General features: G+C 40.9%; 1 protein-coding gene across 1 annotated transcript in view; it reads left to right on the top strand.

Annotated features, from left to right (window-relative positions):
• Specc1l (sperm antigen with calponin homology and coiled-coil domains 1 like) overlaps positions 1-15,704 on the top strand; it is a 106,456-nt gene that overhangs the window by 41,822 nt on the left and 48,930 nt on the right. The window contains exons 8-10 of the mRNA XM_005070763.4: positions 3,640-3,803; positions 5,205-5,296; positions 9,956-10,046. Of these exons, the coding sequence (XP_005070820.1) occupies positions 3,640-3,803; positions 5,205-5,296; positions 9,956-10,046 (347 nt within the window). The remainder of the gene's footprint in view (positions 1-3,639; positions 3,804-5,204; positions 5,297-9,955; positions 10,047-15,704) is intronic.

Raw genomic sequence — 15,704 nt, 5'->3', positions numbered from 1 at the left:
CTGACCCTGCCTCCTAGTAGATGTGTGATCTCACTTAACAGTCTTAATTTCCCTGTGCCTTGGTTCTCTCACCTGTAGAATGAAGGCAGTATGAACTGTGTTATAGTGTCTTAATGAGTAAATGAACTAATGCTTGCAAAGTGATCAACCAGTAAACTTGAGTTACCGATTTTGGAAAAGCAAATGATTGGTACAGTGAAGTTTCTTCCCATCACTCACTTTTGGAATTTCCATTTTTTCGGTGACCTCTAAAGTAATACCTCCACATCTAACACAGATCATTGGAAAATCATAAAAATGAATGTGAGGTGATACGGGATATTGGGAATACCTGGGATGTGCTGAGTTTTACAGTGGGACTCTGTCTGAGTGGGGGAGAGAATTTGTGTGTTTGATATTACGATTTAAGAATTTGATTTTACTTCACTTTGAATAATTCTTAATTAGGCATAGGGAAAAGCAGTATATCTTTGATAGGCTTTTATTTAATTATTGCTTGGTCCTAAGGTGGTGCTAAGTGTTAATTCATTGGCATCCTTAGATAAAACTTGGAATGAAGCCAAATGAATCCTTGCTGATATAAAGCTGGCGTTATTCTTTTCTCTGTATATTATTAAATAAATAACTTATCAGAAATGCCTCATTTGATAGTTTCCCTGAGTGACTAAGTTGGCTCTATCCATCCATCCATCCATCCATCCATCCATCCATCCATCCATCCATCCATCCATCCATCCATCCATCCATCCATCATGCTGGGGATGAATTTAGGACCTTAAACATGCCAGGCAAGTACTCTATCACCAAGCCGTAAAATTCTGTTCTTGAACAATCATTCCATTGGATCCTGACAGTTTATTAGTCTTTATATTTCAAAAAAATGTCTGCTAAAAGAGGCAGCACTTTGGGGCTGGAGAGGAAGCTGAGTGGTTAAGAGAACTTCTGCTCTTCCCGGAAGATCCAAGTTTGTGTTCAGCACCCTTGTCAGATGACTCCAGTTCCAGGGGACATATTACTCTCTTCTGCCTCTCTGGGCCTGCACACACCACACACACTATTAAAAAAAAGATGAGACAGCATCCTGTACACCAGTGATTGTCAGAGTGATACCACCGGTTCCTGGAATCCTCCAGGACCCCTTGCACATAGGCTTCATGATGATCTGAACAGGCTGTTGACTGTTTTCACTGTGCTGATTTTTGCGTTGATAGTGAAGAGCAAACGTCAACTTGATGAACCAAGGCCTTATTATACCAAAGTACACTTGTAGTCACAATCTCATTATAACACATGATAACAGTTTTTTTTTTAAAGTGCAGAACTACCTAAATGAAACAAAACATGGATTTCCCTCTTAAAGGGGAAAAGTATTATTTTTACCAAGTTTGAGTCTTGGAGTGCCCTATTTTCAACCTTCCGTGTGACAAAATGGGAAGTATAAGCAGGCACTTCCGCTTAAAACTGTGTTTCCAAGTGTGAGGTTGCCTTGAGGTGAATACTTGTGTGACAGTTCCAGTCTGAGCTTCTTTCTTCTCATGGAACAGCATTTTTATTTTGAGAATGATTGGGAGAGAAACTGGCTATTCAGAATCTGATAGGAAGTTCCTTGAAAATGACTAGAGCCTGTCCCATTGAGGAAAACATCCATGGTATTTGTTGTTGATGATGAAATGTAGTTATTCAAGGGAGCATTAGAATTTTGGAAAACTTTTTTTCTGCCATTGCAAGATGAAGATTTAAAGAGTTTGTTTTTCTCTAATTATGTTTATTTATTCTGTGTGTGTGCATTCTGAACGTGTGGAAATGAGAAGGCAGCTTTCAGGAGTCGATTTTCTCTTCCTACCGCGTGTATTCTCAGGTTGCTGCCATGAGCATCAAGCTCAGGTTGTCAGGCTTGGAAGTAAGCACCTTTACCTGCTGAACCATCTCACTGGCCTAGAGTTTTATGGTGCTATCATTAGTAATAGCAAATATGACTTAAATGTATTCTGTGATTCATGGCATTTGAAAAACCTGTGTAATGCCAGTGCTTTTCTTATGGTCAATGTATGATGCTACTGAATTAGGTGGGCAGAAGATTCTGTCAAAGTATTTAATAGACCCGTGGATTTTAGTGGACAGGGTAGAAGTTTATTTGCATGGCTTCATTTTCTGCACTGTAGCTACTTTGTTTCTTCTTGGGGTGCACGTTCTCTAACAGAGAGAGAGTCATTCCTGCTCAGCAAGTGCTGTAGTACTTTACCGTTCTTGGGGTGCACATTCTCTAACAGAGAGAGAGTCATTCCTGCTCAGCAGGTGCTGTAGTACTTTACCGTGTCTCAGGCTGCAACTAAGCTTTCCCCTTGGCTCCGCAGATTTAACCCAGGGCCTTCAGTCTGTTTAGGCGGAGGCTAAGGACTAAGTTACTTTCCTAGCCTAGCAAAAATCTAGTGCCTACCCATTGTTGCATTTTAGTGTGTATCATAGAATAGCTGTAGTTATCTGAAAAGGTTGTTAAAATATTCTTCCCTAATCCAAACACACATTTGCTTGAGATTGGCATTTTTATATCTCAATAGAGTGAACAGAAGAAGTGAGAATATAGTTGTCTTCTAAGCAGTTAAATACATCTCTCATTCTTGTTTATTTATCTATTTACTTATTTTGAGCAGGGTCTATGTAAACCTGGCTGTTCTGGATGGAGCTCACTACATATAGACCAGGGTGGTCTTGGACTCACAGAGATCTACCTGCCTCTGCCTCCTAAGTGTGGGGAATTAAAGGCGTGCACCACTGTGCTTGGCTAAATATATATATATATATATATATATATATATATATATATATATATATATATATAATATTTTTTAAATGTAAGACTGTTATTTTTCTTAGCGTTTTTTTGTATTTGGAAAATAATTTTTTAATAAAATATTCTTACTTTTTTTTTTGAGACAGGGTCTCATTGTATAGCCTCTGCTGGTCTGGAAGTCCCTGTATGGACCAGACTAGCCTAGAACTCACTGAGTCGAATACAATATATATGTATTTTTTCGAGACAGGGTTTCTCTGTATTGTTTTGTAGCCTGTCTTGGAAGAATACAATATTTTATGATCTTAATTAATTTAGCGAGCTTTTCCAGTTCTTTCAAGGATTCTCTTTGGAGATTGGCAGTTTTCTCTGGTTCTTAGGGAACTGGAGCTTTTGGTTCCGTTGCTTTGTATTTCCTCATGTAGCACAGTGCTGTAGCTGGAACCAGCCTAGACGATGTGCTAGTGAATTCCCAGGTGCCTGAGAAGGGCTGCGCCTTCCTGCAGCACAGACCCAGAGGTTCCCAGTTGAGTCAGGTTGCGGCCAGTCTGCCTCCCGATTTACTGCTAATTGATTACTGATGTCCTCACCTGCACTTAATGAAAATGGAACTTGATGGCTATTTAACTTGCTTAGCATAACCTGATATGAGCATTTCAGTATCATTTCCTGCTGTTTACCAGACAGAGAATAGGTCAGGCAATCACTGTGTTCAACTGTTACAGTTTACAAAAACAAAAACAAACCCTAATACCTTTCAATGCTTTTCAATCAGGAGTTTAAAAATGTGCATTTTACTCATACACACAAATGCCTTTATCTCACTTTTTTTTGTTTGTTTTTGTTAGGCAAGAGGAGGAGCGAGGTCGGGTCTATAACTACATGAATGCAGTTGAAAGAGATTTGGCAGCCTTGCGGCAAGGGATGGGACTGAGCAGAAGGTCCTCAACTTCCTCAGAGCCAACTCCCACAGTAAAAACCCTCATCAAGTCCTTCGACAGTGCATCTCAAGGTAAGGGAGTCCGTGTCTGTGGTTCCCAAGGCTATGCTTCTGGTCACTTGACTTACCCTCCTGATCTAGTTGCTGTTCTATATCATTTTACTTTCGGTGTCATCAGCTTGCATATGGTGTCATGCAGTATCATCTAGTGCCACGGAGTATGTAGTGTCACATAGCGTCATATTAGGTGTCGTGAGTCAAGGCAAGTTCCACAGAGGTTTGGAATGTACTCTGCTCTGTAGAAGTCTGGTCTCAGCTGCACACCCTACTTCTCATGCACAGCAGTTTCTTTTGTCCCCAGATGGTCACACTCATTCCTGTGATTTCTCATACCTTCTTTATGCGCAGACTTGTGGATACATAACTCTAGCTCCTAACCTTCCTCCATGTTTCTCAATTCTGTAGACCCAAGTGCCTCCTTGACATTGACACTTGAGCATCTCTAGGCATCCTGTGTTCAGACCAGCTCCATTGTCCCCAAGCCTAGTGTCGGTGTGGTTCTACTCAGTCACTGGAACCAGAAACCTAGGACTCTGGCTTAAACCCTTTTCCTCACTGACTTCCAACATGGACTCCTTTGTTCTTTCTCTTTCTTCATTTTTAGTGACCTCGACTTTAGCTCAAGGTACCTTCAACTAGTAACCAGTAAACTTCTAGTCTCCTCTTTTTAAAATGCTGGAATTGTCTTATGATTGGAATAAAGTTCAGATCAAGGTTCTGTTACTACTTTTACTTTGTACAGCCCAACAACACTGCACTTCAGGGGCAGAAACTAGCTAGACTCTTGATGAGGTAGCTCTTACAGCACTGACCCTGAAAACATATCTGCCATCTTTCATACAAGCTGTAGACTGCCTTATGTGTGTGTGTGCATTTGTATTATTTGAGACAGGGTCCTGCTGTACAGCCCAGGTTGACTTAGAATACTAGCTAAGTAGCTCAGTCTAGTCTCAACTTGTTAATCCTTCTGCCAGTCTTTGAAGTACTGAGATTATAGGTGTTCGCTGCTGTGTCTGCCCCTTATTCTGTTTCTCAAAGATACAAGAATAGCGCTGCTGGGGATGGAACCTGGGACCTCATGCATGCTACAAGTACTCTACCACTGAGTTGTGCCCCATCCCTCTTGTTTTCTTTCTTTAGATTTCATTGATTTATGAAGAATTTTAGCTATGTGATTAATAGCAAAAATGAAGTACAGACCTAGAAAGCAAACCGTTCGTCTGGTAGGAGAAGAAATACCTGGGTCATAGGCTCAGCCTGTGAATATAAAGCGTTGGTCAGGCATTGTCCACAGTGTACAGTTTGTAGGAAATTAGGAGCACTGGCTAATAGGCGAATCCTTCATGGAGATGAGTAGGAAACTCCCCCTGCACCATGTTTTGTCATTGACTTTCTCACTTGCTATTTTTGCAGTACCAAATGCTGCTGCAGCTGCAATTCCTCGAACGCCTCTGAGTCCAAGTCCCATGAAAACCCCTCCTGCAGCTGCTGTTTCCCCCATGCAGGTGAGTGCCTGGGGTCATTGACGGCACAGAAAGGTTAAATTTGCACATTAGATTCTCTTTTTCAGTCACGCACGTGCCTCAGGTGAGTGGGACTCAGAAAAGATATTTGTAATATTTGCTTGTAAAATGCCATGAGTTTCTTTAACAGAGGCAAATTATGAATTGTGATGCTCTTCTGGAAAACTGTGATATCTCTCTGAGTATGTAGCTGCTGGCATATTTTATCTTCTGTTGTCCAGCAGATGACTGCAAAGCTTACAAACTTAATAGCTGGAGAGATGCCTGAGCACTTAAGAGAGCCTTCTACTTTTGGGGAGGACCTAAGTCCAGACACTCATGAGGGTTAGCGCACAGTGGTCTATAACTCCAGCTCCGGGGGTGGATCTGACACTCTTTTCTGGGCCTCCTTGGACACCTGAACTCAAGTGTGCATATCTACACACTTGCACTTACACAACACAAAAGTTAAATGTGTCTGCACAAGGCTTGAATTGAGAGAAGAGTTGTTCATTAGGGGCCATTTGTCACAGTCAAGCTCAAGGATATAACATTGCTGATCCATTAGAAATGACTTTCAGAGTTGATATTTGTTGCCATTATTGGAGTGCAGCCAGGAGCAAGGCAGAAGGCTGTTCTATGTGGAGCTCAAGAAACTTCTTGTCATGCCATTTCCCCAGCTGCTTTCAGTGTGTGGCTGGAGTGAAATACTCTTAGCATGGTGAGAGTAGCCAAAGGAAAAATGTGATAAGGGTAGCTGTGGCTGCTGTTCACCCTGAAATAAGGGCTTGGAGAATTTTCTTTTTGACTTCTGTGATGGGTTAATGATTGGCCCTGTGATTTGTGAGTGGACTTTTAAAGTCTGGGGTAAGTGTAGTTTCTCAGCCAGTGGTTTGCATTTTCCTGTTTATGCAAGATGTCATCTTGGTTTAAAAGGAAAGCAAGGAAGCTCCATGTTTTTCCTGCAGAATTAATGCTTTTTAGATGTTCACTATTAATCAGACTTCTAAAAGAAAACCTAAAGATGCAAAGCAAGATACCAAGTAAAACACCTCAAATAAGATGAGTAAGACAAAGCTTCTCTGTTAAGTTTCTTGTCTAAGACATCATTTTGTAACATCTTTTTGTAGATAGGATTAAAAATACCCTTATCTAGAAACAAAACTCACTATAATGCTCTTTAATACATGGTTAGTTGTCCGGTGTCTCTCAAGTCTAGCTGCACAGAAAACCACAAAAAGAGTTTAGAAACAGATTCCTAGACATCATCTTCATGACCTAGAATCTCTTGAGACAGCACCAAGATTGAGTGTGTTAGTTTTTTAAAACCTCTGTGAACAGGAAAATGATTCTTGTCATGTGAAATAGCAAGAGTTGTCACAAACAAATGGAAAGCTGGACAAAATGTAGGAAACCATTGTTTTCAGATATTGCACTACTGTGGTCCCTGAACAGAATACCAGCAGATGAGGGAAGTCCTGCTGTGGCTCGCATTGTTTTCCTGGATGCAGCTTCTAAGTGGTGGTTTAGAACAGAGAAGGACAAACCAATTAGTTAGCTCTGAGGACACAAGTCAGCATTCAAGGAAAATGAGACTACTGGAATTTTCAGGGCAGACTCCCTGGGGAGAGGAAGCTGCAGAGGGTCCAGACATTTCCATGGGTATCCTTTCAAATCTTTGTCTGAGGCCGCTGTCTGACTGTGCATGGAGTGAAGGCCTACAAGACCTGGTTGGAAGAATCCTTCAGCAACAGTTGCACAGACTTTTCAGACAAACACTTTCAGTTGTCTATGTAATTCCGTATCAGCCGCTATGAAGAAACCTCCTTGAACAGGTAGGAAATAAAATATATCCAGATAGATCTCAGGTGCTTGACTCTAGGTCTGACCTAAAGGCCTCAAAAGTAACTTCTAAAAGGATTAGAAGAGCTGGAAGTAGCTATTGTAGGCAGTCTGTAAACTCTCCCGTGAGTTCATCTCCTGGTAATTACTGTTTGTGTACTCTGCTCTTGTTGCATGTTGACTGACTTCATGATTTGTCTGTAATGAATAGAGTATAGCAGAATTAATATAATGGCACTTCCCAAGGAAGGTTATAAAATGATTGGCTTCTGCAGTGAGTGCGCCTCTTGGGTTCACTCCTCTTACTACTCAGGTTCACTCATTCTGAGGGAATCCTTTAGAAGCTGGGTGGTTGCTTCTTGTTCTTGTGGAGGACCATGTGAGTAAGCATAGCAGCAGCTCAGAAGCTCACCATCAACCATTGTGGATGAACTTTTTCAAGACCCCCCTATACCTTTCCTCCTGTCTGTCTTGTGAAAATTGATAGCTAGGTTTGCCTCTCACGGAAGACCTGGAGCTAGAGTTATCCAGATAGCTTTTAGACCCATAGAAATCATGAGATCATAAATGTTTATTGTTTAGAGTCACTGTGAGTATGGGGATACTTTGTCATGCAGCATACATCAGTAATATAGTAGGTTGTTTCCCTGCCAGAACAGTCTTATAGTCATTAACAGAATCCAACAAAGTAGAAGGCATGCAAAGGAATTTGAGTATGTAAAACATGTGAAGATTTGGAGTGCATGATTTCAGCATTTATTTTATGACACTAACGTTACGTTTCACTGAAGAGAGATCAGAAAGTGAGTAGAGTCCTGGGGCAGACAAGCTGATTTTCAGCACAAATGTCAGGGTTATTTTGTATGAGGGTAGGAGTAGTCTACATAGCGTTCTGAATAACGAGGTAAGCGAGTGACATACCATCAGGGTTATTTAGTATGAGGGTAGGAGTAGTCTACATAGCGTTCTGAATAACGAGGTAAGCGAGTGACATACCATCAGGGTTATTTAGTATGAGGGTAGGAGTAGTCTACACAGGGTTCTGAATAGCTAGGTAAGCATATGACATACCATCAGGATTATTTAGTATGAGTGTTGGCATAGATTCTGAGTGTAACATACTGAAGTTGATCCATAGGCCCAAATTATAACACTATATAAAAAGCTTATAGATAGGAACATGAGTGAAAATCTTTGTGTTCTTTGAGCATGCAAATGCTTCTTATTTAGGATGGACACACACACACACACACACACAAAAACATGAGTCACTGATACTTGGGCATCAGGATTTTTAAAATTTGTTCCTAAAGACAAGACAAATCAGCAAAGGCATACCATACATAGGAAAATAGAGTCATAATATTTACTTGTCTTAGAGAAGGCTTGCTTGTAATAACTTGAAAACAACATGTAGTAAAAGGGCAAGCTATTTATATATATATATATATATATATACATATATATATATATATATATATATATATATATATATATATATATATATATTTGGTTTTTTTCGAGACAGGGTTTCTCTGTAGCTTTGGAGGCTGTCCTGGAACTCACTTTGTAGACCAGGCTGGCCTCGAACTCACAGAGCTCCGCCTGAAGGGCAAGCTATTTATATGTCAGCATATGAGAAGGTCTTCAGCATCACTAGTCATCAAGGAAATGGAAATGAAATTCACAGTAAGCTATCAGCCCCTGTCATAGCCAAAACTTTGCATAGGTTTTTTGGGAGAGTGAAATAAGTAGCTAGAAGTTTGCTAGATTTTTTTTTTTAAATATGGCTGAGGGTTGGGGTGTGGAGGCAGAGGCAGGGCAGCCTGGTCTACAGAGTGAGTTCCAGGACAGCCAGGGTTATACAGTGAGATCCTGTCTTTAGAGGTATGTATAGCGGGCTGGATAAAAGCCAAGGAAATGGAATCACAGGGAGATGCACAGGTGGTCTGGTACGTATATTACGGGCTAGAGCAGTGGTGGGGGGGTGTTTCAGGCTGCTGTGTATGCAGGGGTGAGGAAACACTTAATACTGCTGTTGGCAGGATGCTGAGTTAAAGACCACACTGTACCTGGGCAGTTGTCGAATCTCGAGCAGGAGACAAGCAAACAATAAACCCACAATAGAAACACATCCACATTTCAGTTTGGAACCTAATTTTGTGTTTAGCACATTGGCATGTGGTAGTTGAAGAATCTCTTCAAGCAGAGGAATTAAATTGTATTCAGAGTGCTGGAAGCTGTCAGGGTCAGTGGTATTTGTAACTATAAAAGGGCCCCAAGAAAGCATCCTCTGGGGAGGAAGTGCCCTATGTCTTGATGATGTCAGTGTTCTAGTTATGATGTTTTAATACAGAATTGTAAGGAAACCAAGTGAAGAGGATGCTGGCTGTTAAAACTGCATAGGAATACATATTTTTCTCATAATAAGTTTATTTACTTTTTAAAAATACTTTGTTTAATTCTTATTTATATGCAGTTGTATTTTGCTTGCATGTTTATCAGTTATGTGAGGGTGTTGAATCCCCTGGAACTGAAGTTGCAGGCAGTTGTGAACTACATGTGGTTGCAGGGAATTGAATCCAGATCCTCTGGAAGAGCAGTCAGTGCTCTTAACTGCTGAGCTGTCTCTCCAGCCCCCAAGTTTATTATTTTTTAAGTGTACTGATGATACATTGTATGTGTCTACTGCATGTTTATATCTTTACTATAGCAAACAAAGGAATTATGCATTGTTTGCGACTAGATAACTACTGTTTGAAGCATTTGTTTTCTCTGTGAGTCTCAGTACTAGATTTAACATTTCTGGTTTTATTTCAGAGACATTCCATAAGTGGACCAATCTCAACATCCAAGCCTCTGACAGCCCTGTCAGATAAGAGATCAAACTATGGAGAAATTCCTGTGCAAGGTATAGCTAACATGTCCTTAACGTTTTACTCTTTTGTTAATTTTTAGATTCTTTGGCTAATTAGCTTATTTTCTTGGCTCTGACATTATGCTTGCCAACTTGGTGTATGTCTTTTTCAAAAGTTTTTACTAATATGTAGTAACTACAAGTCCAGAAACAAGTTATTAGTAAATGAAGCTTTCATGAGAAATCTATTCTTTTGTTCTGAGACAGAGTCTGGCTATATAGTCAGACTAGCCTTGAACTGAGTTCTAGATCTTCCTGCTGATGTTCTAGAGTGTGGTGGTACGAGTGTGTGCCACGCTCCACGCTGGTACCTTTAAATTATAATAGGTAATACAGAGTGCATGTCACAGTTCTTCACAGAAAGTGCAGTACGGTCATCCCCATTTTTTTTACAGACCATCAGAACACATAAAAAAGTTAAGACCCAACAACATGCTTTAAAAAGCTACTCTTTGCTGGGCGGTGGTGGCGCACACCTTTAATCCCAGCACTCGGGAGGCAGAGGCAGGTGGATCTCTGTGAGTTCGAGGCCGGCCTGGACCGATAGCCTCCAAAACAATACAGAGAAACCCTGTCTCGTAAAAACCAAAAAAAAAAAAAAAAAAAAAAAGCCACGCTTTAATGCACAGACATAGATAAAAGCAAAACAAAGGAAAAGATTTATCTTGCAAAGCCAAATATGGTAGCACATGCCTGTGAGCCCAGTACTCAAGTTGGCAAGGTGGGAAGACTGAGCTCTAGGCAAGTCTGGGCTTCACAGTAAGACCCTATTTCAATATAACTAATTTAGACCAATCAGTGTTAACATGCTTGTTCATGTGTCTGAACTAAAGCCGGCGTGTGGATAAATGTTTTCTGCTTGCCTTGTCCTGTTCTTTTCATCTGCTTTCTTGAGTCCATTGACCATGGTTTTACTCCTCTACCTTAGTTCTTCTATATTAACATCCTATTTTTCAATTTTAAAATTTTTGTTGAAACTTCAAAGATGACTCAGCAGTGAAGAATACTCGGTATCCTTACAGAGGACTAGGGATCGTTCCCAGCAACTACACGACAGCTTATGACTGTCCCTAGCCAGTTCCAGGGGACCCAGGGCCCTCTTCTGGCCTCTGTGGGCACATACGCAGGCAAAAACTGCATACCCATAAATAAAAATAAATCTTTGAAAGACTTGTTAGCTGTTACAGGGCTGTCAGCCTTGGCTCTGCTGAGTTTGGGGCTCTACAGACCTTGGTTTTAGGGGTTGACTGTGAAGGCTAGGCTATTCAGCAGTGCCCTCAGCCTCTGCACACTGAGGCCCACGTGGTCCTTCAGGGCAGCAACCTTTTTTCAGTTGCGGGAATCTTGGGGCATGACTTGCACAGCTTTTCTTAGTTTTCTGATTTGTCAGGATAGATGGAAAGTATAAAAAAAACAACAAAACCTAAGAGAGTCTAGCTGATTTTGCATATTGTTTTCTACCATTCCCATTAGGAATAAGCTAATCACATTTTAAATGCCCTGTCTCAGTACCGTATCTGAGACTGATAATTTTTTTTGTCTTTCTTTCTTTCCTTCTTCTTCTTCTTCTTCTTCTTCTTCTTCTTCTTCTTCTTCTTCTTCTTCTTCTTCTTCTTCTTCTTCTTCTTCTTCTTCTTCTTCTTCTTCTTCTAATTGCCTTCTGTCTTGCGGTAGAGGGCTGGATATATTGGTGTTTTTCTTCTCCCCTTCTTTAAAAAAATTTTTCTCTTATATAGCCCAGTCTGGCTTCAAACTTTCAAATGCTCTGTCTGTCTGTCTTGTGTGTTTGTGAGTCACAGATTGCTTATGGAGGTCAGGGACGGCCAACTCTTTGGAAGTTAGTTCTCTTTCCTTCTACCACGTGGTTTCTGGGGATCACACTTAAGTGTAGTCAAGCTTGTTTGACCAAGCTCTTTACCCACTGAAACGTCTTGCCAGTCATGACTCAGATTTTAATCCTCCTGTCTCAGCCTCCTGTGTGCCAGGATTATAGGTATAAGTTCTGTGTCTAGCCTTTTATCATTGTGTTTTTCTAGTTCTCTGTTGAAAGTTGAACATCTGTGAAGAGACCAATTCCTTTTTTCTTTTATGCCTTCAGATGAGCATGTCTTCCCTTGCCCTAGATTTTTACAGTGGGAATGGGGTTCTCTACACACGAGCTGGACTGCACGGGGGACTTAAGTGCTGCGGTGGTTGTCTCCGCGTAGAATGGCTACCACCTCTTCCAGTCATACTTGGAGTTTAAAGCAAGAACTGGTTTTCCAGCATCCCTTTTGAAAATAACTTTTTAAATGCATTCTTTGACAAAGCCATACAGTCTATTTTCACCATATTCAATTCCAGCTTTCCCCTTAACTTCCTCCAGGACCCCACCTCAGCTTTGCATACTCTTCTCCTTCTGCTTTTAATTGATTATAAACTCGTTTGTTCTGTGCATGTACTGCTGGGTCTGTGGCCATCCACTGAAGCATGGTTGATGTACCAGGAGCTACATCCTTAAAAACTTGACTCCCTCCATATCATTCCCCTCCCTGGTTTTACTTTTTAAGACAAAGTCTCTTCATAGCCCAGAATGGCCTCAAAGTTGCTATGGAGCTGAGGACTGAAATTCTTCATCATCTCTGCTTCCTAGGTGCTAGGATTATAGGAGTGTGCCAGCATGCCAGGCTGATGAAACCTGCATTTGCTCCCCCTGCCAACAGGAGAAAGTTCAAGCTCCTTAAAATGATTCGACCGCCTGCCTTTCTCTTCCTGTGGAGCTTCGCCTTGCTGCATTTTCCCATTGCACTTTCCTCAGCGCTGTTCTGCTGGGCTTTAAGCCAGGAGTTTTCCCTTCTGAATTTCCTTTTTCTTGTATAAAAACTATTACTTATCTTTCTGATTTCAACCTCACTGCTATTGGAAATGAATAAGCTCAGGGTTTTACAAAGGAACACATGAACACAAAATGAAAGTAATTTAGCAAGGCAATTTCTCTTTTTTTCCAAAAGGACCAGGCAGAACTTAAACAGGTCTAGTGAATGCCTTCACCAGAATAGCTTGTCTTTCATCTGTGATGTAGGTGGCATCTCATCCCATTGGTGGGAGGTCAGCTTCACCGTCTGATGCAATTGGCTAATCATGGTGCAAAGGAGGGTGAAGGTTCTTGCTGGACTAATTGTGTTTGATAGAAAAAGTTTCTCACAGTTCTTCCCCTTTCTTACACAGCTTCTTTTTATCCCTTCTGAAGAGGTAAACCTACCTGCTGCTATGGAGTTGGGGCAGTGACTTACCTGGCTTCTTCTAGTTGGGAGGGTTAATTGGGCATGGCAGTCAGGGTCTCCCCTGCCAGTGGAGCAATCTAAGAGTCCCTGTGAGTACACGAGTAGTTTTATTTTGTTAGCAACCAGGTATGGGGAGAAACGAAGTCCTTGACTGCCTGGAAGAGGTGTGAGGAGAAGCAGAGTTACTGGCATCATAAGTCGTCAATAGCAAAGCAGAAGAAGCCAGAGCAGAGGAGGGTTTTCAGATGTTCAAATAAAAGTCCATTAAAATATTTTAGTGAGCTCGCAGGAGTATTCATCTGTTGGGCTCCTTTTAATTTCCTTTGGCTTCTAAAGCTGCTCTCCAGAGCCCCAAATCCAGGGTTTGTTTTCAGGTTCTTTGATAGTGACAGGGACTGCATGCTGAAATGAGACACAGGTGTGAACCTTGAGACGTGCAGTATGAAAAAGACAAATGAGATGAAGTGTCGGGACTAACTTTCATGAGCATTTTCCCGGTGTGTACAGGTAGGGGTAAGATTGAATAAGGGGCCACTTTCCCACAGGGAATGAGCAAGCTGGGTGCTCCCATCCATAACTGACACTCCCTGTTTGCTTTTTGAACTCACAGAGACTCATCTGAAATTAAATGTGTGTGCCACTGCATCTGGCTAAACACTACTTGTTTTGTCTTTATAATTTGTTTATTACTTTCTTAATTTGCTGTGTTGTTCTTTGGGAGACAAGATTTTAAGGAAATGATCTTTCAGGTTCATAATTGACTAAATTTAAAATATTGATTCCGGGACTGAAGAGTTAGTTCAGTTGACAAAATGCTTTCTATGCAACTTTGAGGTCTTCAGTTTGACCCATGTGAAAACTGAGCGCGGGGTTGCATACTTTAAGCCCAGCACTGGGGAGGCAGAGACAGTCAAATCTAGGGACTCAGTGACAAGACCCAGGGACCAGGGAGAGATCCTGTCTCAAAAAACAAGGTGAATAGCTCCTGATTTTCATTTCTGGCCTCCACGTGTGCATGTACAGACAAACACACAGGTGCACACATACACCAATAAGTAAATAAAACTGATTTCTATTTCTGTTCTGTAAGAATTTGTGCATGCAATATTTTCCTATAATAGGAAATAGGGCATTGGTGGCGCACGCCTTTAATCCCAGCACTCGGGAGGCACAGGCAGGTGGATCTCTGTGAGTTCGAGGCCAGCCTGGTCTACAAAGCGAGTTCCATGACAGCCTCCAAAACAATACAGAGAAACCCTGTCTCAGAAAAACAACAACAACAACAAAAAGCTAATAGGATTTGGGACTCTGATACTTGTAAGCTGTTTGCATAAAAATGATGTGTGTTTATGATGAAATCACTAATGATTTCAATCTGCATCTGTCCTATTCTTATGTATAATATAAGCTATCCTTCCTATTCCCTGGGACTCCTACGTAGAAAGCACTACATTTTATTTCAATCTAGATGCTCCCAAGACTATTGGAAAATACTCTTTGGGGGCTGGGGAGATGGCTCAATGCTTAAGAGTACATACTGCCTGTTCAGAGGATTGGAGTTTGGTTCCTAGTACCCATGTTAGGGCTCATGACTTCCTGTAATTCCATCTCCAAGGAACCTGTGTTCATGTGCATATATGTGTACATACACAATTAAAAATAAAATATATTTTTTAAAAGAAAATTATTTGGAAACAATACTATATGTCATTACTATTCATATTATGGTGTTTTTAGAGAGGTATCAATTAAATTAGTAATTCCTTTGTTTTTGTTTTTTTTAATTGATATTAATTTATTTGTTTTTTTTTTGGTTTTTGGAGACAGGGTTTCTCTATATAGCTTTGGAGGTTTCCTTTTTTTTTTTTTTATGTTCTTTTGGTTTTTGTTTTTTGGTTGTTGTTGCCTATTATTGAACCCAGGGCCTCATGCATGCTAAAGCATGCTTTATCATTGACCCTTTTTTCAGCCACTAAATAGTTAATATGTTTAAAAAAAGAAGTGGGCGGGTATTCTTGGAAAACAAGGCTAATAATAGTCTTTATTAAATACAGGCATTATTGTTTAGTTTTACACTAGTCATTTTTCCCTAACATATCAGATTCTGGCTAGACAGAACACATGCATTCATGTCCTTTAGCCTGAGAACAGCCTGTTGGGTTTGTAGTCGTAGATAAAACAGGTGCAGGAAGGGAGAAAAGCAGGGCCAGAAAGGTTGCCCCAGTGTTCGAGGAACTAGAGAGACCCCTAATAAAGCTTGGGTCCAAGAACCAAGCTGAGGTGATAATAGAGGCAGCGTCTGATTGTGTCCTTCCAGCCTCTCGGGAGCAATGAGACTAGACTAGCCCTCAGACTAGAGCCCACAGGTGGGGTAGTAAAGGCTCCCAGT

Source organism: Mesocricetus auratus, unplaced genomic scaffold (genome assembly GCF_017639785.1).
Source record: "Mesocricetus auratus isolate SY011 unplaced genomic scaffold, BCM_Maur_2.0 Super-Scaffold_100027, whole genome shotgun sequence".
Classification (NCBI taxonomy): Eukaryota; Metazoa; Chordata; class Mammalia; order Rodentia; family Cricetidae; genus Mesocricetus; species Mesocricetus auratus.
Note: the sequence above shows the minus strand (reverse complement) of the source record. Positions and strands in the feature narration are given on the sequence as shown.